Source organism: Heteronotia binoei, chromosome 13, assembly GCF_032191835.1.
Source record: "Heteronotia binoei isolate CCM8104 ecotype False Entrance Well chromosome 13, APGP_CSIRO_Hbin_v1, whole genome shotgun sequence".
Lineage (NCBI taxonomy): Eukaryota > Metazoa > Chordata > Lepidosauria > Squamata > Gekkonidae > Heteronotia > Heteronotia binoei.
In genome coordinates this window covers 20,780,452-20,807,336 of record NC_083235.1, presented here as the reverse complement: position 1 = coordinate 20,807,336, position 26,885 = coordinate 20,780,452, and the positions used below count along the sequence as shown (strand labels likewise).

At 45.7% G+C, this 26,885-nt stretch overlaps 1 protein-coding gene across 1 annotated transcript in view; it reads left to right on the top strand.

The window, feature by feature from the left end:
* The window catches only part of COL5A3 (collagen type V alpha 3 chain), a 241,941-nt gene that overhangs the window by 147,025 nt on the left and 68,031 nt on the right, over positions 1-26,885 (top strand). Inside the window, exons 30-39 of the mRNA XM_060253306.1 lie at positions 412-519; positions 611-664; positions 741-794; positions 6,677-6,721; positions 8,396-8,449; positions 10,267-10,311; positions 10,675-10,728; positions 16,423-16,476; positions 17,889-17,942; positions 22,748-22,855. Of these exons, the coding sequence (XP_060109289.1) occupies positions 412-519; positions 611-664; positions 741-794; positions 6,677-6,721; positions 8,396-8,449; positions 10,267-10,311; positions 10,675-10,728; positions 16,423-16,476; positions 17,889-17,942; positions 22,748-22,855 (630 nt within the window). The remainder of the gene's footprint in view (positions 1-411; positions 520-610; positions 665-740; positions 795-6,676; positions 6,722-8,395; positions 8,450-10,266; positions 10,312-10,674; positions 10,729-16,422; positions 16,477-17,888; positions 17,943-22,747; positions 22,856-26,885) is intronic.

The following is a 26,885-nucleotide window of genomic DNA, read 5'->3' as shown; positions in this document are numbered from 1 at the left end:
CCACCCCATAACAAATTATGCTTTTTTGCAAAAAAAAAAAGTGCCAAGTAGTCAAGTTCCAAAATGTTCTTGCACTGACCTGCATCATTTTCCAAAGTGCTAGCGCCTAGATGGGGGTGATGGAGGGATCTCTCTTAACATGCAGTGTGAGCATCTTTTAAGCCTAGAGTCCTACAATTGCTGTGACCAAGGCTTTTTTTTTTGCGGGAACTCCTTTACATATTAAGCTACACCTCCCTGATGTAGCCAATCCTCCTGGAGCTTACAGTAGGCCCTGTAAGAAGAGCCCTGTAAGCTCTTGGAGGATTGGCTACATCAGGGGTGTGTGGCCTGATACACAAAGGAGTTCCTGCTACAAAAAAAGCCCAGGCTGTTACCATAGATTCGCTTAACCTTTTCATTTCTCAAAAGGGTGATGGTGGCCCACTGGGGATACGTGGCGAGGATGGCCCCGAGGGCCTGAAAGGGCAAGCAGGTCCTTTGGGGGAAGCTGGTCCACTTGGCCCAGCTGGTGAGAAGGTGAGGAGCGATCTCCATTTCCCTCCTGGTGTCTGTTTTTATTTCTTCCCCTTGGGCTAATCCAGGCTCTGACTGCCTCTTCTTCCTTTAGGGAAAGTTGGGCGTGCCGGGCTTGCCAGGCCACCCCGGACGCCAGGGACCGAAGGTGAGTGTGAGGGATGTGTGAGGCTGAAGAAAGGAATTGTTGCCCTTGGTCATCATCTGCTATACTCTTCCCACAGGGCTCGACTGGATTTCCAGGGCCTCTGGGCCTCATTGGAGAGAAAGGCAAGCGGGTGAGTGAGTGGAGCTGGGAACTGAATCTTGAAGGCACAGCAAATGGGGAAGGTGTGTTCAGGGCATGCTGAAAGGGGACGGCATCCCAACATGGATTTCTCGCCTCTCTCTTATGCCAGTGCATAAGACTGGAGAAGACTCCTCAGTTGGCCATTTCATCATCAGCCGTTATGCAGAGTATACATTTATATCAGTGCCCATTCACCAGTAATAGCCCCGTGGCGCAGAATGTACTGCATTCGGAGCCCTCTGCTCACCACCTGACCCCAGCGGAAGCTGGTTCAGGTAACCGGCTCAAGTTGACTCAGCCTTCCATCGTTCCAAGGTTGGTAAAATGAGTACCAAGCTTGCAGGGAAGGGGGGGGGGAATGTAGATTATTGGGGAAGGCAATGGCAAACCACCCTGTAAAAAGTCTGCCGTGAAAACGTTGTGAAAGCAACATCACCCCAGAGTTGAAAACGACTGGTGCTTGCACAGGGGACTACCTTTACCTTTTTTACTATTCACCAGAAGCCCTGATCTGGATGGCCCAGGCTAGTCTAATCTCAGAAGCTAAACAGGGACAGTCCTGGTTGCTACTTGGATGAGAGACCGCCAAGGAGACCACTTCCGAACATCTCATGCCTTGAAAACCCTACAGGGCTGCCATAAGTCACCATTGCCCGTGACTTGACGACACTTTCCGCCACCACATTCACTAGAATAGGGAAGTGAAACCACCCAGTTCAGATACAAGACAGCTCTGAATAGCTCCTAGTTCTACCACTTTTATGATTTCTGTGTGGGCTTCACAGAAGCATCTGGTTGGCCATTGGCAGATGTAGGAAACTGGGACAGCTGCATCTTGATCTGATCTACTAGGACTCTTCTTTCCATTCTTCTGCTCACATGCTTGAAACTACCCTATATCCATCCAGATAATTAGCTTATCAAGCTCAGTGTTGTGTACCCTGATTGGCTGTGCCTTTCTGAGATCTAAAGTATAACTTTCACATCACCGACAACCCGATCCTTTTAACTGGGGATGCTGGGGATTGAACCTGTGATCTTCTGCATGGAAAGCAGAGGCTCTGCTATTGAGCCACAGCTTCTTCTCTTCATTGCAGATCATAGGAAAGGAGGTGTATGGGGGATTTAAATGAATTTGAAGAAAAGACCTTCTTAGATTTCAGACCATCGTGCCAAAACACTTTTTTTTTTTTAATTTGGAGCAATTTTGAATTTGTGGCACATTTTCACATTCTGGTTTGGCTCGTAACTTTTTCAATAATATGTTTCGTGCTAGTGGGAAGTGTCTGGCTTCAGCACAAAGTCCTGTGTTTCAGCCTAAAAGAATGCATTGAATACAGTGGTACACCTTGTAACCCAACTTGAGTCTCAGAGAGAAAGGCAGGCTGTAAATACAGTACATAAATAATTTTTGAACCAGAAGCCAGTGTACTGAAGTGCATCACATGCTAGAACTGGGGGAACCTAGCTGCATTCAAATCTGCAGCACTCTGCTCTGAAGCTCTGGGTAACCATGGGCCAGTCTCTCTGGGCGTTTTCGCACTCACCTTCAGCAGGCGCGACCCCCCTCTTCACCGCGCAGGATCTGCACGGATTTCGCACTAAACGCCGCGGAGCAGCCGGAAGAGCCGGAAAGTCCCGGCGCTTTTGCGGCGCAAACGTAAACCGCCAAAAAGCAGTTTCCGTTTGTGCGGCAAAAGCGCTGGGACTTTCCGGCTCTTCCGGCTGCTCCGCAGTGTTTAGTGTGAAATCCGTGCAGATCCTGCGCGGTGAAGAGGGGGGTCGCGCCGGCTGAAGGTGAGTGCGAAAACGCCCTCTGTCTCTCATCTACCTCACAGGTAAGAATAAAATCCAGGAGGGAAAGAACCATGTTCTGAGCTAGTTGGAGGCAGGGTAAGGAATAAAATGGGATGGTCAGATAAGTTTATATTTGTCCTGTTGTGAACTTTAAAAATTCCGCATTTTGAATTGGCACAGGTTTCCAGTTTAGAATAATTCTTAAGCATTAATAGACCATGCGTTCGAAGGGTCACAGCAGTGCTCCCTCTACTGGAATTGAAGTTCTGAGCCAGCGATTTGACTACTGCATAGATTAGTTTGCTCTGGGGCCATCCTTCCTCAGCTAAGACAGCTAGCTCACACTAACTCAGCTTAGAGGTAATACTCACATGTATCTATAACAGGGGTGGCCAAATTGGTCTTGGGAGTCACATGTGGCTCTTTCACACATATTGTGTGGCTCCTGGAGGTTGAGGAGGAACTTAATGCAGGCTTAAGGATTCCCCCTTAATTTCATAGCTCTTATAGAAGCTGTATTTACTAACCTTGATGCCAAGGCAAAGAGAGATGCATAATTATATAAACAGTGGTTAGTGATTTATATAGTTCATGTGTGTTTCCTTTTTTCACTGGTGCCAAAAAATAATTCCCTAACCTTTCCCTATGCTGGCCTTATGGTTGTGTTGTAAAGTGCATACATACCTATATTATCTTTATGTGCAAAGAAAGTATTAAGAGTTTTAATAAAGACGTGAGTGTAATATTTGTTCATGTCTTGCAGCTCTCAAACATATGATATTTAATCTAGGTGGCTCTTATGATAAGGAAGTTTGGACACCCCTGATCTATAATTTCATTTTAAATTACTCTTGTGGTTCTGGTCCAGCTCTTAGGTGAATACCTTAATTCATGTCAATGCCCTGCCCTGGGAAGGTGATGTGATAACTTTGCTTAGACCAGGAGGCCAGCCTGAAAGCTGAGAGAAGCAAAGAACTAAAAGTGATGTTGCATAAAAAAGTGCAGAGAGAGGCAACTGAAGGACAACTGAGTGAAGGACGAGGAAATCAAGACGGAGCCAGCTTTGGAAGTAAAGACTGGTCAGTTGACCAAGTTTTCCCACTGGAAGTGAGATAAGGACATCAGTTGTGGGAATACAAAGGAGAGCTTGTAACAGCTTAAACAGTCTGGACTGAATAAAACCTTCAACAAACAACAGCTGTACAGATCTTCCCTGCTTGAGCCAAAAGATGGGAGCTGAGCAAAAAATTCAGCGATCCCGCAGCAACCAGGCGTTATGAGTTTAGCAGAATGTGTACAACATGGAAAGTTTGGCTCTATAGTTATAATAGAAGAATTTAATGGGGCAAGTTTATTTCTTACGTCTGTGCCCTGCTTTCCGGCCAACGGGGGAGAGGGGTTGGTATATATATTTTTGTGCCCACCTTTCTGTTGTGAAATATCCAAGATAAATATCCAGCTATCTAAGTAGTAGATCCCAGAACAGCTTGCAACACATAGATATGGTGTAACAAAGTAGGAGTCAAGTATCACCTTTAAGACCAATGAAGTTTTATTCAGAATGGAAGCTTTCGTGTGCTCTAAGCACACTTCACCAGATGAGGAATCAGGTACAGTGAGCAGAGCTACATATAGCTGGTAGGCAGTGGTTTAAAATGCAAAATGGTACAAATTTAAGATCCAACGACAGAATACTAAAATTAACAAATGGAGCAGACCTTTGATCTGGGTAGCATGAGCGTTTAAAAAGAAAGCAATAAAACAGTAACATGTCAAAATATTGCTTTCTCATGCTCATGCTACCCAGATCAAAGGTTTGCTCAGTTTGTTAATTTTTCTATTCTGTCATTGGATCTTAAATTTGTACCATTTTGCATTCTAAACCACTGCCTACCAGCTGTGTGTAGCTCTGCTCATACCTGATTCCTCATCTGATGAAGTGTGTTTAGAGCACACAAAAGCTTCCATTCAGAATAAAACTTTGTTGGTCTTAAAGGTGCTGCTTGACTCCTACTTCGTTCTACTACTTCAGACCGACACGGCTGCCCACTTGGATCTATCTACATAGATACAGTGTAAGATACTAGGATTATGAGGGATGTGCGCATGGGTGTCTTTTCTGGCCTTTGTCAATTCCACAACAGGTATTCAGACCAGCTTCGGTGCAGATAGGAAAAAAGGTCCCTCCCCACTTCCACACAACATTGGAGAGCTCTCATACACCTGCCTGTTTTCCTGAAATCTTCCCTAAACCATTTGCTCTGTTTTCTAGTCAGCAGATAATGACTCCAGAATTAACACCTTTGAGTATGGACCTGTGAGGATGTCCACAGTTATATGTGAGATCTGACCCATATATCTCTCCCCTCGCCCAGTAGTGTTTTGTGGGAAAAGCACACGACATCATCACATTCATGTTTCCTTGCTTCTCTCTGTTCGGTTTTTAAAAAGTTTTATTGATTTAAACTACTACAGGACAGCAGCATTGCAGATAATACGTAAAAGAAGGGGAAAAGCAAGAAAAGTGAACATACAGAATGGGAAAAACCAGAAACCAGTACAAATATATCAATTATAACTCCACCTCTCAATATAATACTCTAATGTTTCTACCTACAAGTATAACAATCTCCATTAAATGTTACCTTCCTTCTTTTACCAGGACAAAGAAACAAAAAGGATAATTCTTTTAGTAAACTAGTAAAGCATTGTACAACTAAACAATTCTTCTTAAACACAACTCAAAGTGTCTCATCCTCCAATTTTACTAAATTAACTTGCAGCTATGACTAGCACAAATTAGATTATTAATCTAACCAAAAGCGTAATCAAAAAAGCACATGAATATTTTTTTCTTTATTCATAAGAAATTGCATAATATATCTCCAGTATAATCAAATACTTTATCAGTCTTTAACTAAAACATTTCACCTACAAATATGTTAAAACAAATCTACCAGATTGATCTCTCTAAATAGGCAGACTGTCAATATTTACCTATTCACCAGGAAAAAATGAAAGAGAAAGAGAACCAAACATTAAAAAGCCCCACATTCCAAAATCCTTCTTCCCCAGAATTGAAAACTTTTAAGTTCTTTAGTTTCTACATCCAAGTTATATCCAAGGTAGCCCTCCTTGCTTCTCTCTGATAGGCTGCTGCTTGCAGGGACTTGAGAAACAAGCAGTGATGTCATTATTCTATCACACATTATCAGGGAGATGAAGAAAGGGTGAGGAAATGGAGAGACTAGGATTACCCATAAGAGCCCTGTGGCGCAGAGTAGTAAAGCTGCAGTACTGCAGTCTGAGCTCCCTGCTCACGACCTGAGTTCAATCCCAGCGGAAGCTGGATTCAGGTCGCTGGCTCCAAGTTGACTCAGCCTTCCATCCTTCTGAGGTCGGTAAAATGAGTACCCAGCTTGCTGGGGTGGGGGGGGGGAGTGTAGATGACTGGGGAAGGCAATGGCAAACCACCCCGTAAAAAGTCTGCCGTGAAAGCAACGTCACCCCAGAGTCGGAAACGACTGGTGCTTGCACAGGGGACTACCTTTACCTTTTTTTTAGGGTTACCCATGTATGGTTGAGGACAGCAATGAATTGTCATCGAGCCTGGCCTCCGTTATGCCCCCTTCCTTTGTAGAAAAATAGGTGGTGGAGCTTATCCAGGGATTGTTATGCAGCTGCACCTACTATTCAATGGACAAGGTGGGGAGGAGGAGGGGGAACCCTCAGAAAGGTTCAGGAGCTGCTCTCCTGTGAGCTCCTGCTGAATCCGAGGCCTGCCTCTAGGAGAATAGTGCACGCCACCTGAGCAAACTTTAACTTATATTATTGTGCTTTAGCGGTTTTAAACTGTAATTTAGTTTTAATTGTATTTGATTGTTACTGATTGATTTATATGTATTTACTGAGTGTTGTACTTTGCCCTGAGCCCTTCGGGGGAGGGTGGTTTATAAATGTAATTAATAGTAATAATAATCTCCCTGAAAAATGGGGTTTGGATCTAAGCATCAAAGAGGAGGGGTTACCTCTCTTTCCCCTTACTGATCTGTTTCTATTTATCTTTCTTTCTAGGGTAAAGCAGGTCAAGCGGGACAGCCCGGGCAACGTGGTCCCTCAGTGAGTTTTTGCCTATCCATGCGGCTTTGATGTGGCTCTTAGAATCATACAATCTTCGAATCATAGCTTTGGAAGGGACCTTCAGGGTTATCTAGTCCAACCCCCCGCACAATGCAGGAAACTCACAAACACCTCCCCCTAAATTCACAGGATCTTCATTGTTGTCAAATGGCCATCTAGCCTCTGTTTAAAACCTCCAAGGAAGAAGAGCCCACCACTTCCCAAGGAAGCCTGTTCCAGGAAAACTTGTCTGCTTTTATTTTCAGATTTTATTGGCTAATCTTCTAGGACTTGCAGTAAAAGGAAAAACACGATTGGACAGAGCAATGAGGCTTCCTAGGCTTAAATTTTGCCACTATCTAACTCACAGCTACCTACTGGGGGAAAAAAGATTATAATAGTTTGAAAATACTGATGAGAGAAGAAACAGGAAGTGGATAAGGACAAAATACTGTGGCTGTCATCACCGCCATAGATTTTTCGTAGAAAAAGCCCAGAAGGAACTCATTTGCATGTTAGGCCACACCCCCTGGTTCCAAGCCAGCCAGAACTATGTTCCTGTGCATTTTTGTATGCCACTGATGGACAATCCTGAGCCCTTTCCTCCCACCACAATGTCACCTTGTTTTCTTGGCTTGGTATTGGAAAAGGGTGCTTACAGGGTTTCTGTGGCCCCTTATGGCAGGGTGGAAAGTGTACAGTTTGCCGAGTCGCTTCCTGTAGCCTTTGAAAAAAGGTGTCTGATAATGTCCACAAGAGGTGGAATTCTAGCAGGAGCTCTTTTGCATATCAGGCCATACCCCCTGATTTAGCCAACCCTCCAAGAGCTTACAGGGCTCTTTTTTTGTAAGCTCTTGGAGGACTGGCTATATCAAGGGTGTGTGGCCTAATATGCAAAGCAGCTCCTGCTAGAATTCCACCCCTGATGTCCACAAAACATTTTGTGGGAAGGCCTGGAATGACCAAGTGGAAGGCAGACTGAGCAGCCTCGTTCTGGTAAGAGATTGTGGTGGACATCCAGGAAATCATAAGCTGCTGATTAGCAGGGCTGCAGGGAATGCTGCCCCTGTGTGATGAAAAGCATGAAGGAACATACCAAGATTACTACAAAAAAAAAGTAGTTTGTATTTAAAAAAAAAAAACTCATCAAGAAGCTCACTAGCCATCAAATGGTGCTAGCAGAACTCATCCATATTCCTTAGAACTCACCCTTACTGCTGTGATGCAACAAAGAATACCACCAGGGATGGAATTCTAGCACGAGCTCCTTTGCATATTAGGCCACACCTCTCTGATGTAGCCAATCCTCCAAGAGTTTACAAAAAAGAACCTTGGAAGCTCTTGGAGGATTGGCTACATTCAGGGGTGTGTGGCCTAATATGCAAAGGAACTCCTGCTAGAATTCCACCCCTGAATACCACCATTCTTCATTGCATCACAAAAGTGGGTCTGTATTTTGTCCTAGAGCTGCCACAATGTGGATGAATCCTAATCCTGTGAAATCATTTGCGAGATTTGAATTTTTAGCTGAAATTGAATCTCCTCCATCCCAGTGTTTGCATTACCTATATTCTGGTTTTTGGTGATAAATGTAAATTTATTTAGACGTGTTACCTGTCCCATTGTGTTGCCAAAACCTCCAAGACCCAGCCTGTGTCCTTTCTCCCCTTCCAGGGTCTTCCAGGAGAACGTGGCTTGCCAGGACCCACTGGAAAACCAGGACCAAAGGTATTTCTGTTTTCTGTACAAGGTACATGTGTTCTTGTATGTTTCTTGGTGCCTGCTTTATAGTGTATGTGTCTGTCTGCTATTCTCCATGTGAGCTCATTGTTATGAGAGCCAGCCTGGTGTTGTGGTTAAGAGTGGTAGACTATAATCTGCAGAACTGGTTTGATTGCCCATTCCTCCTCCACATGAAGCCTCTTCCGCATGAAACTGTGGGCCAGTCACAGTTCTGTCAGAACTCTCTCAGCCCCACCTGCCTCACAAACTACCAGTTGTGGGAAGAGGAAGGGAAGGTGATTGTAAGCTGTTTTGAGACTCTTTAAGCTAAAGAGAGTGGGAGATTAAAACAAGGGATGGGCACTAACTGGCTCACAAACTAAAGTTTAGGACAAATTTTGGCCAGTTCATGGTCTGCAAACTGAAGTTTGTGGCAGGTCGACTGGCATAAACTTTCCATGAACTATTGGGCAGCTCATGGAGATTCAAGCAGGTTTGTAAATGAGTATATTTCCAGACAGTCTCTGCTCAGGCAAAATGTTTACCAAACTTCAAAGCAATGGGGGTCAGAATTCTCTAGCCCTGGAAACACTCCTGTCAGTTTCAAACTAGTCATTTCAGTTTCAAGAGGGTTTCCCCTTCCCTTTGTGTTTACTTTCCATTTTCTTGCAAGGAACTTGCAAAATGCACCCCCCCCCAACTTGGATTTGTGACTTTGCTTTGAGATCAGTCCTTTTAAGCTTGCAGTTCTGGTGGCACTGGGTTTTGCTGGGTATTCTGCACATTGTAACTGGTTGTGCTGGCCCTGCAAAATCACCCCCGCCTTGGATTTCTTTTGTGACTCTGCTTTGAAATCAGTCCCTTTAAGCTTGCAGTGGCACTCGATTCTGCTGGGCATTCTGTACACTGAACTGATTGTACTGGGCCTGAAAAAATGCCCCCTCTTCAGTTTGTACTGCAGGAATTCTCTGGTTTGCTATTGGTCCTCTATTACATGCATTGCTACGGTACATTACTTGCTTTGCTACAGTGGCACTAGGTTCTGCTGGGCACTAGTATATTGCACTGGTTCTGCTGGGCTTGTAACAGTGCCCCACCACCACCACCACATTCAGTTTCTACTGCAGACATTCTCTGGCTTGACTTTAGTCCTGTCGGGTTTGCAATGCCACAGTGGCACTGGCTCTGCTGGATTTGCAAAAATGCCCTCTCATCTTTGGTTTCTACTGCAGGGATTCTTTGGAACTTTAATTCTGTTCTTTCAGGCTTCTATTGACCTTGCTTTTTGAGGGGGCGCTGTTTTCCCCCCTCCATTGGAAACAATGGCTCTTAAAAGCTCGTGATGGTTCGTGGTTCGCAAACAGGGCATGCCACAAACCATGAACCGTCATGAACCACGTTTTCCTGGTTCATGCCCACCCCTTATTAAAACCTACTCTTCTCCTATTCCAATCTACTTGAGTGTTTCAACCACATTACATGATGCAGAAATTTCTAGGACTGTAGGTTTCAAACTCTATGTGGATGTTGGTATTTTTTCAGCGCACCCCTGCATTGATACAAAAACAAAACCTAGAACATCAGAGAGAAAATTAAATCACATCCTTTCTGTGAATATGCTAATTTGCTATAGGAAAGGATATTTGGATATGAAAGAACATTCAGACATGCAGTGCAAAATGGTTCAAGTTTAGGAGCTTTTTCCTCTCGGCTCATCAAAGTGATTCTTTAGAGGTTGTTTCTCATCAATCTGATTCTATGGAGATTGTTTCCCAAGAGGTCCTCCAGTTCTGCCACATCTCAACTTGATTTTCTTCTAACAGGGTGATGCTGGCCATGACGGGGCTCCTGGAATTGCAGGGGAAAAGGTAAGCTGAACAATCGGCTCTCTGCAGGTAGGGGAAGACAAGGTAGAGTAGTGTCTGAAGATTTCATTTTCCTGTCTTGATTTTAAAAAAAAAAACACCTTGTACAGACATCATAGAAGCAAATCCCACAAGCAGAGCCCATAACATTACAGAAGTCAGATGAAGATTAACATAATTCTGTGGGCAGCAGAGGAGACTCCTGCCCTGGTGACTGGGAGGAATAAGAGTGGACTTAAATTTGAATTCTGCTAATGAACGACAAGTTGTATGTTGGGAAGGGGTGGGAGAAAGGCAAAGACCAGGGCAACAGAGTCGGAGCATGCACGACCCCATCTCATAGTGGTTTCCCTCCTCTTTCCATAGGGACCTCCTGGACCACAGGGTTCCCATGGATTTCCAGGACCCAAAGGGCCACCAGTAAGTATTCCTTAATTCTTTGTCTCCTGACCTAGTGATACCCACCATGCCTGCCTGCATCAGAATGGTATGGGCAAGACACAATTTCCATGAGACATCGGTTTACAATATCACTGCTGGTGTCAGAAAATGCCTTCCAGGCTGGACCTGTGAATGTTGTTTATGCAGAAGAGAGAGCACGCTGTTCGTGTTTGTTTGCAATCTCGCCAGTTTTCTCATTTGGATTATACAAGATCGAGAAAGCATTTGAGCCCGGTTTGAGTGTTGCAGTGGAAACAGACTAGAGAACAGTCTGTACTTCACAGGCAATGTGAAGACAAAGGAGCGAGCCTCTGTTGAGAGCCAGAGCTGGTGCCCTGGAATTCAGGCTGAAGGGAAGGAATAATTAATGCCTGGGATGTACTCTTCAAGAGTCTAACAAGTCAGGCCATAACCCCCTCTCCATTTCTACAGAAGGGACATTCTAATGCAGTGATAAGAACATAAGAGAAGCCATGTTGGATCAGACCAATGGCCCATCCAGTCTAACACTCTGTCACACAATGACCAAAAACTCCAGATGCCATCAGAAGGTCCACCAGTGGGGCCAGGACACTAGAAGCCCTCCCACTGTCGCCCCCACCCCTGCACCAAGAATACAGAGCATCGCTTGCCCCAGATAGAGAGTTCCATTTATATCTTGTAACTAATAGACACTGATGAACCTCTGCTCCATATGTTTATTACTGACTCACTTGACTGACTCAGGTGCCAGTGGTGTCTGGCACACCATCTGTGGCATCTGCCCCATGTTCCTAGAAGGTGAAGCCATTATATGGCTGGGCTTGTGGTAATCAGATGGTTCCATGCTTGAACAGAAAACGACCAAAAGGACTAGAGGACAGGTAAGTTGCAAGCCTCACTGAGCTTCAGGTCTCATGCTGTAGATGGAAATAAAGGGCCCATCCTTTCCAATGTCATTCCTCCACCCTCCTCTGCAGTCTCTGCACTCTGCTGGTGGCTGCTGGAAGGACAGCAAGCTGGCCACACAGAAGTGAGAGGAAACCCACAGCAGTTACCCAGTAAAATAACAAGGTGGCCACAGGTGGCTTTTCTCCACTGCCAACAGTTTTTCCTCTGAGTACCTGAGGGGAGGGGCTGTGGCACAGTGGCAGAACATCTGCTTTCCATGCAGAAGGTCCCAGGTTCAACCCCCGACATCTCCAGTTAAAAGGATCAGTGGTAGGTGATATGAATGACTTCTAGGGAGCCGCTACCAGCCAGCCTGAATAGACAATACCTGACCTTGATGGACCAAAGGTCTGATTCAGTGTAAGGCAGATTCCTGTGTTCATGTGCACCATGGCACCTTTGCTCTCCCACCCAACCTGCCGTGCTTCATGCTGAGGGCTTCATGGAGGAAGGCAGAGAGGGATGCACTTTCCTTCCCTCCAGTTAACTGGTTAATTGTACATGGACAGAGATGCTTTGGCAATTTAAAAGGCTGTAATTATATATTTAACGTGAATAGTTGCATTTTATCACATGCATGTGTTCGGTGGGGTGACAAGCAAGGCATACAGGAGTCATGCCTAGGAATGCGCCAACACCTGCAGGTTTGTCTTGCTCCCTGGTTGCAAACAGGCCTGCTTTTTTTTTTTCAACCATCAGTTTAATAGCTCATTGATCTGTTTGTGGGTGTTTGACAGGTTGTTTCGCTGTATTCCTTCCTAACCACGCAGTGCCAGATTAAACCCTGTGGAGGCCCCTAGGCAGTCGAAATTTCAGCCCCCCCCCCCAAAATTATCTCAGAGTCGGAGTGCCCGCCCCATCACCCATGTGCCCACCCCATCACTGCAGCCTCCAGGCCTTCCTCTTAAAAGCCCCTTTGACAAAGCTGTGGGGGAGAGGCAGAGAGAGGCAGACTTGGCAATGATGCCAGCCACACCAGGCAAGTTGGGCAAAGAGTGGCTCAGTTGCTGGCTGTGTGTGCAGGCTGGGAGGGCTGCAAGCAGGGGGGAAATGGGGGGGAAGCCAGCCTAGGGCCCCTAAAGGTATGGGGGCCCATAGGCCAGTGCCTACTTGGCCTAATTGTTAATCCAGTCCTGTAACCACGCGGTGCAGTGTGTAATTGGTTTTTCACACATGTGCATTCTCACACAGGTCTGCAGCTTCCCCATCCTGGCTGCAAAACTGCTCTGCTCCGCTGGCAATTGTTAGACAATTAGATCACTCACAAATCATATGAATCAGTCATGAATAAACGTTGTGTTTAGTCCTGACCTGGATAGCCCAGGCAAACCCAATCTTAACAGATCCCTGAAGCTAAACAGGGCCAACCCTGTCAGGTACTTTGAAAGGAGACCTCCAAGGAATACCAGGGCCAAGAGGCAGAGGCAGGCAATAGGAAGCTACGTTTCTGAAATATCCAAGCCCCACTAAGTGTTGCCAACCCTGGCAGGTATTATTCAGTCATGAATAAATGTTGTATTTTGCCCTGATCTGGAAAGCCTCACAGGGTATCTGTTGTGTGTGTGTGTGTGGGGGGGGAGGTAAAGGAGATTGTGACCACTCTGAGATTCAGGGTATAGGGCGGGATATAAATCCAATATCATGATCATCATCTCCTCGTCCTAAATTTTAGGGTTGGCTGTCTCCACTTGGCCACTTTCAGAGCCTCCAGCTTTTTGCCCCTCCTCTAGACAGCTTCTGAGAAGCGGCAAGCCCCACAATGGATGGGAACGGGTGCTCCCCAACTTTTTAAAAAGCCCTCTGACTTTTAAAGTCCTGGCTATGCCCCTGTAAATCAGTAACCATATAAATCACCCATCACTAAATGATTTCTTTAAACAACACTACCCTTGATGTTTGGCTAACTGAACCTTGGCGATGCTAATAGCTGCCACTCAGTCTGAAGGAGCAGGGGCTTTGCACTTGCTCACTTCTGCACAAATGTGATTAAACTGGTTTGCAGGCATTTGTGGCTGCTGAGCATGAACTGAACAGACCAAATGAATGACTTGCATTAGATTGCCATCTGTGAACTGGGTAAATTTGACCGTTGAACATGTTTGCAGCGAAATTTGCAGCGAAATCACCGGTTGTGCGGCTCTTTTGGTTCGACCCTAATTGCAAAGTTGGCTATCCGTGAGATGTGGAGTGAGCAACTGCTGATTGAAGGCCTTTTGGCAGGACGAGAGTGGGATTAACCGAAAACATTCTGCACGGTTGTGTAGCGTATGGCCTTCATCCCCAGGATGTCCTTTAGGAGGATGCCTTTGAACGGAATGAATGCCAGTATGTATACTGGGAGATAAGTGCATCTTTGCGTATGTGAGAATATGGGATTCTGCATGTATGAGATAAAACCTGGGGAGCTTCTAGAACAAAGTGATCCATTCAGCTTAGTCACAGATGAAAGGAGGAAAAAAAGGACCATGGTTTGGGGGCTGCCGGTAGGGAAACAACATAGATTATTTTGACATCTAAGTAACTTTCAAGCATAGAGGACAGTCAAGGCTCCAAAGACTTCAGGACATTTAAGTCTTCGGAAGAGGGAGTGTTGATTTCTGCTGATTTTCTCTGCTCCCTCTTGGCCCTGTATGACATGTACAGGGGGGGGAAGCCCAGAAGGAACTCATTTGCATACTAGGCCACACCCCCTGACATCACCATTGTTTCACACAGGACTTCTCTGTAGAAAAAGCCAAGGAGGAATTCATTTGCATATTAGGCCACACCCCCTGATGCCAAGCCAGCCAAAACTGCATTCCTGTGCATTCCTGCTTAAAAAGAAAAAAGCCCTGGACATGTAGAAGAAGAAGATATTGGATTTATATCCCGCCCTCCACTCCGAAGAGTCTCAGAGCGGCTTACAATCTCCTTTACCTTCCTCCCCCACAACAGACACCCTGTGAGGTGGGTGGGGCTGGAGAGGGCTCTCACAGCAGCTGCCCTTTTAAGGACAACCTCTGCCAGGGCTATGGCTGACCCAAGGCCATTCCAGCAGCTGCAAGTGGAGGAGGGGGGAATCAAATAAGAGTCCACGCACTTAACCACTACACCAAACTGGCTCTCTGTATAATGTCGAGGGGTCTCAATGGACTGCAGTGGGACAGAGAAGTCCTTCACAAATTGTTGGAGACATGCTGTAGCCCACTAAAGTCTCAATTACCCTGGTTAATATCAAATGTAAATACTGATTATGAGCAGGCCTTGGATTCAGCAGGAGCTTACAGGAGCACAGCTCCTGAACCTTTCATAGGGTTCCCCCTTTTCCTCCCCACCTACCTTGTCCATTGAATAGTAGGTGCAGCTGCATAACAATCTCTGGATGAACTCCACCACCTATTTTTCTACAAAACGACCCCCGATTATGTGTCCTTTTTTTGCAAAGCCCCAAAATGCTGCTTACCCAAACCACATTCCACATCCCTTGCAGCCATTTCCCTTGAGCTTAATTTGTATTCAATGGTCTTCAAGTGGGGAAATTTGTCCATATTGAAATTTCCCCCCTAGCTTTCCCCTCCCTTCCTTCCTGCCCCAGGCATCGCATTCAAAGAAAATTAGTTTTACCTAAAACATTTCATCACATAAAAGAGATAGCAGTGCATAAATCATGGGGCATGTTTCTATATCAGCACTTTTTATAGCTTGAAATGTTCGTTCTGAAGTTGCCTGGAGGGAACCAGGTGGCTGATCTTGTTAGATCTTCTGTAATAAGGTGCTTTCCCCCTGCCAGAGATACCTTATCTCCATCTCTGTCCTCCAGAGCTTTGATTCGTCTTTTCTCACCTGGTAGGCTGCCTTCGTATTGTGTTGCCCTCTTCCCACGTTCTTCATCAGGGTCCTTGAGCGAAAACCCTGTCTGCTTTCTGGAGCACACATGGCCTGGATTTCCCGGGCTCCAGACATTTCCCAACAGTTCGTTTTTCCTATAATGCGCACATAAATAAACACTGACATTTATTGCTTTATCACAGCCACTTTATGAGATCTCGGTGCTCAGCATGTGACACATTGTGAAATGAACATTTAACTGTTGCACAGCAACCCCCTTCCAAGATCTTGTTCTTGCTGCATTGTTTTTTAACTTTTGATTCTTTCTTTTCTCTTTTTTTTGGCATTGTTTACGGTGTGTCATGTCTTTGTTTTTTTATTGTGTTGGTTTCTAATTCTGTAACACAGTCTTACCACACTTCTGACAGTACGGCTCATACTGTACTATGGCATCGTTCTTCATTTCACTTATAGTCCACTTTTCTCATTTGTATTCAATTAGAAAAGGCTGAGACTGAGGCGGCTTACAGAATCGAAAAATAGCATGGTTCCTACAGTGATGCTTTTAAATTTTGTAAGCCGCCTTAGCCTTAGTGAACAAGAAAGGTGGATTATAAGTGAAATGAACAGGGCTTTTTTTTTTGTAGAAAAAGCCCAGCAGGATATCATTTGCATATTAGGCCACACCCCTGATGCGAAGCCAGCTGGAACTGCATTCCTTTGCGTTCCTGCCGTAAAAAAAAAAGCCCTGGAAATGAATAAATAAATATGTTGTAGGCAGTGCAGTTTTGATGTTGTAGGACAGGCTGAGTCCTCTTCCATAAGCCTCCCAGATTTTCCAGGATGAGTCTATTCTGTTTGGCTGCAGCTCTAATATCTGAGATGAACGATCCCTCCGATGACTTCTTTTTTAACATGGAACTTTCTCCTTGGTAGGGCCCTGGAGGGAAGGATGGCTTGCCTGGACATCCAGGCCAACGTGGGGAGCCGGTGAGTGTCCCTTTGGGGCAAAGTGTGCTTTCTTTCTGTACCTCACTTCTTCTGTAGCACTGCACATTTACCCCTGACCCAGTTAGGGCTGCCAACCTCCAGGTAGGGCCTGGAGGTCTCCTGGAATTACAACTGATGTCCAGATGATAGACATCATTTAATCTGAAGAAAATGCCTTCTTTGAAGGGTGGACTGTATGGCATTATACCACACTGAGATTCTGTCCCTCCCCAAGCCCTCCCTACCCAGGCTCCACCCAAAAAATTTCCAGATATTTCTAGGGTTGCCAATCCCCAGGTGGAGGCAGGAGATCCTCCAGTTTGGAGGCCCTCCCCCATTTCAGGGTTATCAGAAGTCAGGGGTGGGGGAGGAAAATGTCTGCTGGACACTCCATTATACCCTATGGAGATCAATTTCCATAAGGTATAATAAAGAATTGATCTGTGGGTATCTAGGGCTCTGTTTTTAGGTAGAGGCACCAAATTTTCAGCATAGCATCTAGTGCCTCTCCTCAAAACACCATCCAAGTTTCAAAACAATTGGACCAGGCGGTCCAATTCTATGAGCCCCGAAAGAAGGTGACCCCATCCTTCATTATTTCCAATGGAGGGAAGGCATTTAAAAGGTGTGCGGTCCCTTTAAATGTGATTGTCAGAACTCCCTTTAGAGTTCAATTATGCTTGTCACAACCTTGCTCCTGGCTCCACCCCTGATGTCTCCTAGTTCCACCCCCAAAGTCTCCTGGCTTCACCCCCAAAGTCCCCAGATATTTCTTGAATTGGACCTGGCAACCCTAATACCTGTGGTGGTGGGGGAGATTGGACCAGGGGGTCCAATTCTATGAGCCGCAGAAGAAGGTGTCTCCATCGTTCATTATTTCCGGATGGAGGGAAGGTATTTAAAAGGTGTTCGGTCCCTTTAAATGAGATTGTCAGAACTCTCTATAGAGTTCAATCAAGCTTGTCACACCCTTGCTCCTGGCTGCACCCCCAAAGTCCCCAGATATTTCTTGAATTGGACTTGGCAACCCTGGGTATTGCCCATTTCAGAGTCAGCAAGCCTAACCCCAGTCCCTGCCAGGTCTGAACCACCACTGTTGTTTCCTGTTTTCCTTTGTTGCCACAAATACTTTCACCCACATCCACCACTTAGCTGGGACAGGAGGAAATGAGGGTTTCTAGGAAACCAGTCCCTCAGAACAAGAAAATGGCTGCCACTGAACACTTGGAAAGTGGTGGGGCAGTAGGAATATGTTGAAAGACTATTGGGTAGTCTTCGAGGACTGCCTGGCAAACACATCAAATGTTCCATCCATCCACTAGATTTATGGATCTTAACTGAAGTCCTAATAGGATTCTTCCTGTGTTGCCCTTTCTTCTTTGGACACTAATACCTGTTTCTTCTTCCTTTAGGGATTCCATGGCAAAACTGGCCCACCAGGGCCTGCTGGGGTCGTGGGACCACAGGTAAAGGAAAGGTCTTCAATGTACATGGTTTTAGTAAAGGATAATAGGGCTGCCAAGTTCCCGGACTGGGCAGAGGTTCTTCCGCCCTGGAGGTTCCCAACCTGCCAGGCCACACTGGACCATCAGGGCGGATCCTCCCCCTACATTGCCAGTGTGATGATGTCACTCAGAAGTGACATCATCATGCCGGCAATGTTGCATACAGCACTCTAGGAGTGTCTGGGGAAACTTTATGGCTTTCCCGGACGCTCTAGCAATTTGGGAGGAAAACTCTATGGTACCAAGTGATATCATTGCGCCACAAGCGCAAGGCATGCATAAAAACAATTCCCCACCAGAAGCTGCGGGGGATGTGGCAACCCTAAAGAATAATCATCTGACTGTTCCACTAATCAGACAGCTGAGGCAAACAGAGAGAGCTATGCAATGGATTTGGTAAACGGTGTCCTAAGAGACTGAATTTAAAAAGTCTCCTTTTTTAATCAATGGAAGAAAAACAGGAAAAGAGACTGCAGAAATTGATATTGGGTTCCTTTGCTGATCATCTGCCAGACCACAAATGGAAAGGTGATTAGGGACACAGGATTTAGAAGCTCTCTGGGTCATCTGGAGACATCTTATATTTGGTCAGGTATATGGTGCAGATTTTTGCAACTATGAGAATCGCAGGAGTGGCATGGCTCAGTGGCAGAGCATCTGCCTTGTGTGGAGAAGGTCCCAGGTTCAGTCCCCAGCATCTCCTGTTCAAAGGATCAATTAGTAGGTGATGGGACCTCCACCTGTGAACCTGTAGAACTGGAGACCCCGGAGAGCTTCACCCCCAAATCTCTGCATATTTCTCCACCCAATTCTATTTATGAAGGATTTGTGCTATCCACAGCCATTAACAATGATAACTAAAAACAGAATTTTTGTGTAACAGAAGTATATTCTTTAGTAGGCAGAGGGGGAAGAGAGGCGGAATGCGGTATACAAAGACCTGTTTGTGATCACATTGGGCCCATACTTTCTCATTGATGTGCCTAACGGGTCCTTCCGATACATAGGAACAATGATGTAAAGCAAGATTCAGAGTCAGTGGTTGGTCTCCCAGAAATTCTGCTTTGATCACAAAATGACCAGTGTTCCCTCTAAGCTATGGAGTCTTGTGAGCAAAAATTCTGCTTTGTGAGCTACTGGCATTAAAGTTGTGAGTGAGCAATTTGGCTACTGCATGAATTAGTTTGCTCTGGAGCCATTTTTCCTGAGTGAAGACAAAAATGTGTGAGCCAGAGGCTAAAAAACTGTGAGCTAGCTGACACTCAGCTTAGAGGGAACACTGATAGTGGCTCTCAAATGCTGTACTTGCTTTGCACAAGACAATACTGACCAACAGGGCTTTTTTAAAAGAAAAAGCCCAGCAGGAACTCATTTGCATATTAGGCCACATGCCCCATTGCCAAGCCAGCTGGAACTGCATTCCTGTGCATTCCTGCTCAAAAAAAGCCCTGCTGACCTGCTACATTATAATCTGGGCCTTTATAGTCTTACACTATATAGCAGGGGTGGCCAAACTTGCTTAACATAAGAGTCACATAGAATAAATGTCAGATGTTTGAGAGTCACAAGACATGAACCTCAGATATGTTTGAGAGCTGCAAGGAAGGAAGGCAGGCAAATAAATGGGGGGGAGGTGAAAAGAAAGCAACTTTAACTTTAAATGCATTCTCCAAGCCACCGGCTGGCTTGGCTTGGAGAGGTGATTTTAAGGAGACAGATTCGTCTCCAAGCTGTCCAACAGGGCAGTGGGGGCTTCGAGAGCCATACAATATGTGTGAAAGAGCCACATGTGGCTCCCAAGCCACAGTTTGGCCACCCCTGCTATATAGGCTGGCTTTTATAGTCTGATACACTTTACAGGCCAGCCTAGAAGTTCTGTTTCTGAATGTGTTGGGTCAGAGTTTCCCAGTCTCAGTTTTTGTTTGACTCAGCCAGACTGGGGCTGATGGAAACTAAATTCTCAAGCACCACACAAGCCTCATTGACATTGGAACTCTGGCATGGTGGTAGGGTTGCCAAGTCCAATTTAAGAAATATCTACGGACTTTGGGGGTGGAGCCAGGAGACTTTGGGGGTGGAGCCAGGAGACATTAGGGGTGGAGCCAAGATCAAGGCTGTGACAAGCATAATTGAACTCTAAAGGGAGTTCTGGCCATCACATTTAAAGGGACAGCACACCTTTTCAATGCCTCCCTTCCATAGGAAATAATGAAGGATAGGGGCACCTTCTTTTGGGGCTCATAGAATTGGACCCCCTGGTCCAATCTTTTTGAAACTTGGGGTTTTTTTGGGGGAGAGAGGCACTAGATGCTATAGTGAAAATTTGGTGCCTTTACCTTAAAGAACAGCCCCCCAGAGCCCCAGATACCCACGGATCAATTCTCCATTATTTTCTATGGGAATAAATCTCCCTAGGGAATAACAGAGTTCCCAGCAGACATTTCCCTCCCCCCACCTGGGGATTGGCAACCCTACATGGTGGAGATGGGGAAGAGGGGGCTTCTATCTTCACCCCTGCACTATTTCCAGCAGCTGCTGTATGTCAGGTTAGGGAAACCTTGATTCGACTTGTTAAAAAAACGTGAAGTCTAGTATGGCTCTTAGTTAAGAAAAATAAGAACATAAGAGAGCCATGTTGGATCAGGCCAATGGCCCATCCAGTCCAACACTCTGTGTCACACAGTGGCCAAAAAAAAAAGTGGCATCAGGAGGTCCACCAGTGGGGCCAGGACACTAGAAGCCCTCCCAGTTACCTTCATGTGACCATGCCTGATCATAATAAAAGTCCATGACCTAGCAGGGAGTCATCAGTACCCCTGAAAAGTTCACAGACAGATTATGTGGGAAGTAAGTAGCCATTTCCCATTTGCCCTTCAGGGCCCTTTTTTTAGTTTAGAAAAAGAAAAGTGAGTAGGAAAAGTACAACCAAGGTTAATACAATTATGAAATATGAAGCAGGTGACTAGGGAGGAAAGGCTGCCGTATCTCGCTTGCTCTCCAACCTGAAACTCAAGAACATTCAATTAAAACTGTAGTTGGCTAAGGATATACAAACAGAACTGATTTCTTCAGACCATTTATAATTGACTTAGAAAACTTACAGGCCCAAGATGACATTACGGCTGCTGTGTAAATAGTTTTAAAATGGAATTAGGCTTCATTTGCGAAGGATGTTGCTGGACAGGTGACTGGATTGATTTGTAGCAACAAAATAAAGCAGGCGTCTGGTGACATCTTTAAGGCTACCAGAAATGTATTCCAGCATAAGCCATACCGAGATAGAGCTCACTTCATTAGATGCTTGAAGTACTGATTTATTAGGCAAATATAACTGGCCTCTCTAGTAACATCTCCCCTGCCCCCCCTTTCAGGTTGTCTGCAGCTTGGAGTATAAATATGTCTACGTAATGCTTGAGCGCTTCTCATGTATGTAATGAAGTTGTCTTTGACTCATGAAAGCTTATGCTGGAACCCATTTTGTTAGCCTTTAAAATTATGGTTGCCAGCCTCCAGGTGTGGTTTGGAGATCTCCCACTTTTACAGCTGATCTCCAGCTGGCAGAGTTCAGCTCCCCTAGAGAAAATGGCTGCTTCGTAAGGTGAACTTTGTGGCACTGTTCCGTACTGAGGTCCCTCCCTTCCACAAACCCTGTCCTCTCCAGGCTCCACCGCAGAATCTCCACATGTTTCTCAACACAAAGCTGGCAACCTTATTTATGGATTACAACTGTTAACCATGATAACAAAAAGCAGAATTCCTGTATAACAGAAGTTCTTTAGTAGGCAGAGGGGAAGAGAGGCAGAATTGGGTATGTGAAGCCCTGTTTGGGCCCATACTTTCTCACTGATGTGCCTAATGCAGGGGTGGCCAAACTCGCTTAACATAAGAGCCACATAGGAATAAACAGTAGGGGAGGGATGGTGGCTCAGTGGTAGAGCATCTGCTTGGGAAGCAGAAGGTCCCAGGTTCAATCCCTGGCATCTCCAAAAAAGGGTCCAGGCAAATAGGTGTGAAAAACCTCCGCTTGAGACCCTGGAGAGCCGCTGCCAGTCTGAGAAGACAATACTGACTTTGATGGACCAGGGGTCTGATTCAGTATAAGGCAGCTTCATATGTTCATATGTTCAAACAGATGTTTGAGAGCCACAAGACATGAATGTCAGATGATTGAGGGAGGGAGGGATGGAAGGAAGGAAGGGGAGGGAGGGAGGAAGGAAGGAAGGTGGGGAGGAAGGTGGAGAGGAAGGAGGGAGGAAGAGGTAGAAAGAAAGCAACTTTAAATACATTCTCCAAGTTGGCTGATGGAGTGGTGGGGGCTTCAAGAACCACCGAATATGTATCAAAGAGCTACATGCGGCTCCCGAACTGCAGTTTTGCCACCCATGAGCTAATGGGTCCTTCCGTTACATAGGAACAATGGAGAGCCAGTTTGGTGTAGTGGTTAAGTGTAGTGGTTAAGTCTGATTCCCCACTCCTCCACTTGCACCTGCTAGCATGGCCTTGGGTCAGCCATAGCTCTGGCAGAGGTTGTCCTTGAAAGGGCAGCTGCTGTGAGAGCCCTCTCCAGCCTCACCCACCTCACAGGGTGTCTGTTGTGGGGGAAGAAGGTAAAGGAGATTGTGAGCCTCTCTGAGTGGAGGGTGGGATATAAATCCAATATCATCATCATCATGTGAAGCAAGGCTCAAAGCCAGTGGTTGCTCTCCCAGAAACTCTGCTTTAGTCACATAGAGACTCTCAAATGCTGTCCTTTCTTTGCACAACAGGGAAACTCAGGAGAAACTGGTCCTATGGGTGAGAGAGGCCACCCTGGCTCCCCTGGTCCTCCCGGAGAACAAGGGCTTCCAGGTGCTGCTGGCAGAGAAGGTGCTAAGGTATGTACTTCCTGGGGCAGGTGGGAGTGTTATAATGGCACACAGGGAGGCAACACAGAATGGAATGCTGGAAGCCACATTCTCATGATCTGGCTTTGAACTTGATTTGTTGGGTATGAACAAATCATAGAATCATAGATTTAGAAGGGTCCTCCAGGGTCATCAATAAAGAGTGTTAGTAGTATTAGTAGTGGAGAGAAAGGTAGTGAAATAGTACAAAAGAGGAAGTAATCATGCTTTGAACTGTCCTGGAGTCTATTGGTCGAGGAGGGACAGTTAATACTGGATACAATGTGTGTGTTGCTGTTCAAAAATATTCTCCTAACATGAATTAGTTTGCAAAAATTAGCATTTGCATCCCCCACTCGCCAATTCTGATTTAACCACGATTCCCATTAAATCTAGAAATTCTAAAACAATTAGAAACAGGACAAAAATGCAGTTATAATGTGTTGGATTTTGCAAGTTCGTATTTAAGGGTACTGGGTTTTGTTAAAAAAAATCAGCAAGACAGACAATTGACGACAACAATAAAAAGGATTTTTAAAAAACTGTTCCTGAAAATCAAATGCTGAAAGTAAAAAGGGGGGGGGGGGAAGGTTCAAAAAAATCAAAATTGGATTCTGAAAGGTTATCTGATTTTGATTTTATGTGCACTTAACATTTATGTGATAGCAGCGGTTGGCTGAGTGTTTCATAGTTTGATAGCCCTTAGCATTTACATAGAATTTTATGAAACTGCTGTCTGGCTCCTGTTGGGAGGGCGGAATTCAAGCTTCCCCCTTTCCCCACCCACCCACCCACAGCACTACCATCTTCAACTGCCTGACTCAAGCAATGGCACTTCCAGCTGCTCCATCCTCCACCTAACTGTCTAGAACAAGTGGAAATGGCTCCGTCTCTCTCTCCTGCCCGCAATGCTTAGTGAGTGGAAGAATCTCTCCCCACAGCCACCCCAAAGGGCATACTTCATTATGGTGTCTGTGCAGACATTCCTCACTGGGGGGAGAAGGAATTTAACCCCCGCCATTTGGAGCAGTGTTTGATTTTGTTGTCAAAGGCTTTCATGGCCGGAGTCCATTGGTTGTTGTAGATTTTCCAGGCTATGTGGCCATGGTCTTGGCATCGTGGCATTTCACCAGCAACTGTGACTGACTTCCTCAGAGGTGTAACCCAGAAAACTGGAGTTTTCTCTGGGTCAAATTGTTTGATTTTAGTTTTGCAAAGCTGGGGGGTTCCCCGGGGTCTATAAAAGACAACCTCCCCCCAACTCCGATCTGAGCTTGGCCCCGTTTTCTGTGTTTCCTGATCCGCATGGGAGCCAGGTTGAGCGTGAGGTACAGGATATTACGAATGATGGAGTCTGTCTGTAAAATTGTAACAATGTGCCTCAAGCTAGAGATGTGTTAAATTAGTCTTCCACTGATTGTCACACGTTTTTGACCTATATTTATAGAAATCCCAGGACATTTTCGTGTGATGTCTCTAGCGCCTTGCTTTTCGGATTGAAAGAGCAGTTGCACAGAAAGTGCAGTCGCACAGTGTAGCAGAGAGTTCAAGTGTGCATGTTGACATTTTACATGAGCCTGCGGAATATCACTGGTGCTTGCATTGCAATTTACATTTGCAGCTCTAATTGAGCATTGCCTAGTCCCCGTGGAAAGGCTGCAAAGAAAAGCAGCGGAACCGACAAGCTTTCCATTCCCCACCCCCTTCCCCCAAACATACACCTGGCTGAGAGAGATTTGGGCCTGGTTTATACATGCAGCAAAAGGAGAAGGCAGAATTTTAGATGGGGCTGGACCATGACAGATGGGAGGGGGAGCCAACACATTCTTCATGCTCCCCCCCCCACTCCCACAAAAAAGCCTTTGCATTTTTAAAGAAAAAGTCTCACCTGGGAAGGGAAAAGCCTAGATTTTTACATCACTATGTTAGTTTTCCACTTACAGGGAATGAATGTAAAGGAACTTGGGAAAATGCAATCTTGAAGTAATCCGGTACATTCTGCCACCTCAATAATCTACGTATCATCAGGGCTTTTTCGTAGCAGGAACTTCTTTGCATACTAGGCCACACCCTCCTGATGTAGCCAATCCTCCAAGTGCTTACAGGGCTCTTCTTACAGGGCCTACTGTAAGCTCTTGGAGGATAGGCTACATCAGGAGGGTGTGGCCTAATATGCAAAGGAGTTCCTGCCCCTGCAGTATCATTATCACTTGTCAAAGGAGTTCCTGTCCCTGCAGTATCAGTATCATTGTCATCTTGCAAGACAGAGTTGCCAACTCAGGTTGGAAAATTCCAGGGGATTTAGATATGGAGCCTGGGGAAGTGAAGGGCTTGGGGAAGTGAAGGACCTCTGCAGGGTATAATGGCATACAGTCCACCCTCCAAAGCAGCCATTTTCTCCAGGGGAACTGATCTCTGTTGTCTGGAGATCTGTTGTAATTCCAGGAGATCTCCAGGCACCACCTGTCAGTTGACAACCCTGCTTTGTTTATAGACCAGGCCTTAAATCAAAGACTTCCTAATTCAAAGTAGTCTGCTATAGTGCCAGCCAGAGATGGGCACAAGCCACAAAAATGCAGTTTGGTTTGTGGTTCATGGGCAAACCACAACCCCCACAAACCTAGCCAGCTTGCATACAAACTGAACCAGGTTCATGAGGTTTGTGACAAAACAGCTGAGCCGCAGGGGCAGCCTGCTCCCCATGGCTCAGCTGTTTAAAAGGGCTAACTGCTCTGGAAAGCCCTTTTAAACAGTGGGGCTATGGAGTTCCACACAGATCAACAGTTTAAAGGGCTTCCAGGGGCTGGCTCCAAGCCCCAAGTTGGAGACATTCAAACCCCTGCTTTCTGTTCCCCACAGCTTTTCACGAGGAGCAGAAAGCAGGGGTTTAAATGGCTCCCAGCCATTTAAATCAAACAGCTGAATGACAGCTAGTTTTCATGAAGAGCCGTGAACTACGTCAAAATTTGTGAAAGTTCATGGTGGTTCGTCAGTTTGCGATCATTGCTGCATGACCGCAAACCAGCCAGAATTTGTAACAAATTTTAATTTGTCAGCTGGCTCGTACCCATCCATAGCGCCATCCTAAGCAAAGTTGCAGCTTTCTAATTCTGTTAAAATCAATGGACTTAGAGGTGTGAAAGATGACACTGTTAGGCACTAGTCTTCAATCAGCCATCATGCCTCCTCCAGGGGTGGAATTCTAGCAGGAGCTCCTTTGCATATTAGGCCACACACCCCTGATGTAGCCAATCCTCCAAGAGCTTACAAGGCTCTTTTTTGTAAGCTCTTGGATGATTGGCTACATCAGGAGGGTGTGGCCTAATATGCAAAGGAGCTCCTGCTAGAATTTCAGCCCTGGCCTCCTCTGTCCCTGTTCTGGAACATAGTGCCTTCAAACTCTGGAAGACAGCTCCATGCCTTTTTCCCCCCATGGGCCCCCTCCTTCCATTTGTTGCTGCCAGAAGTTTGGAGTTAATTCTGCATGAACATGTGTCCCAAACTTATGTCCATGCTGATTTCGTTGGATCTGCTGCATGATCATCCAGAAAAAATGCTGTATTTGTTTTTTTTACTACCAGGGCAACAGCTATTCTGTCTTCTCACATATGCAAGCAGTAATAACTGTTTATGCTCTGCATCTGAAGCCTACAAAGCCCCCGATGCAATTAGAGACTGAAAATGTCTGGGGTTTGTAGCGAACAGAAGCAATGGCATCCTTTAAGGCAGGGTTCCCTCATGTGGTGCCCATGGGCACCATATTGTCCACAAACTCTTTCCCAGATGCCTGCCATGCCCTTCAGTCAAGTAGGTGGGACCCTTGTGAAGGCAGAATCAGTGACTCATGCCCTTCATGTGGATAAAAGGGGTTTTCATTTGGATCCTCCCCATTGCTCAATGGAAAAGGATCCAGGATCTTGTAACCAGCAGGGCTGGCCCTAGACTGCCTGGCACCCTAGGCAAGACTAACATCTGGTGCCCCTCCCCCCCCACACTGATAATGTCACTGAGTCACATGGTG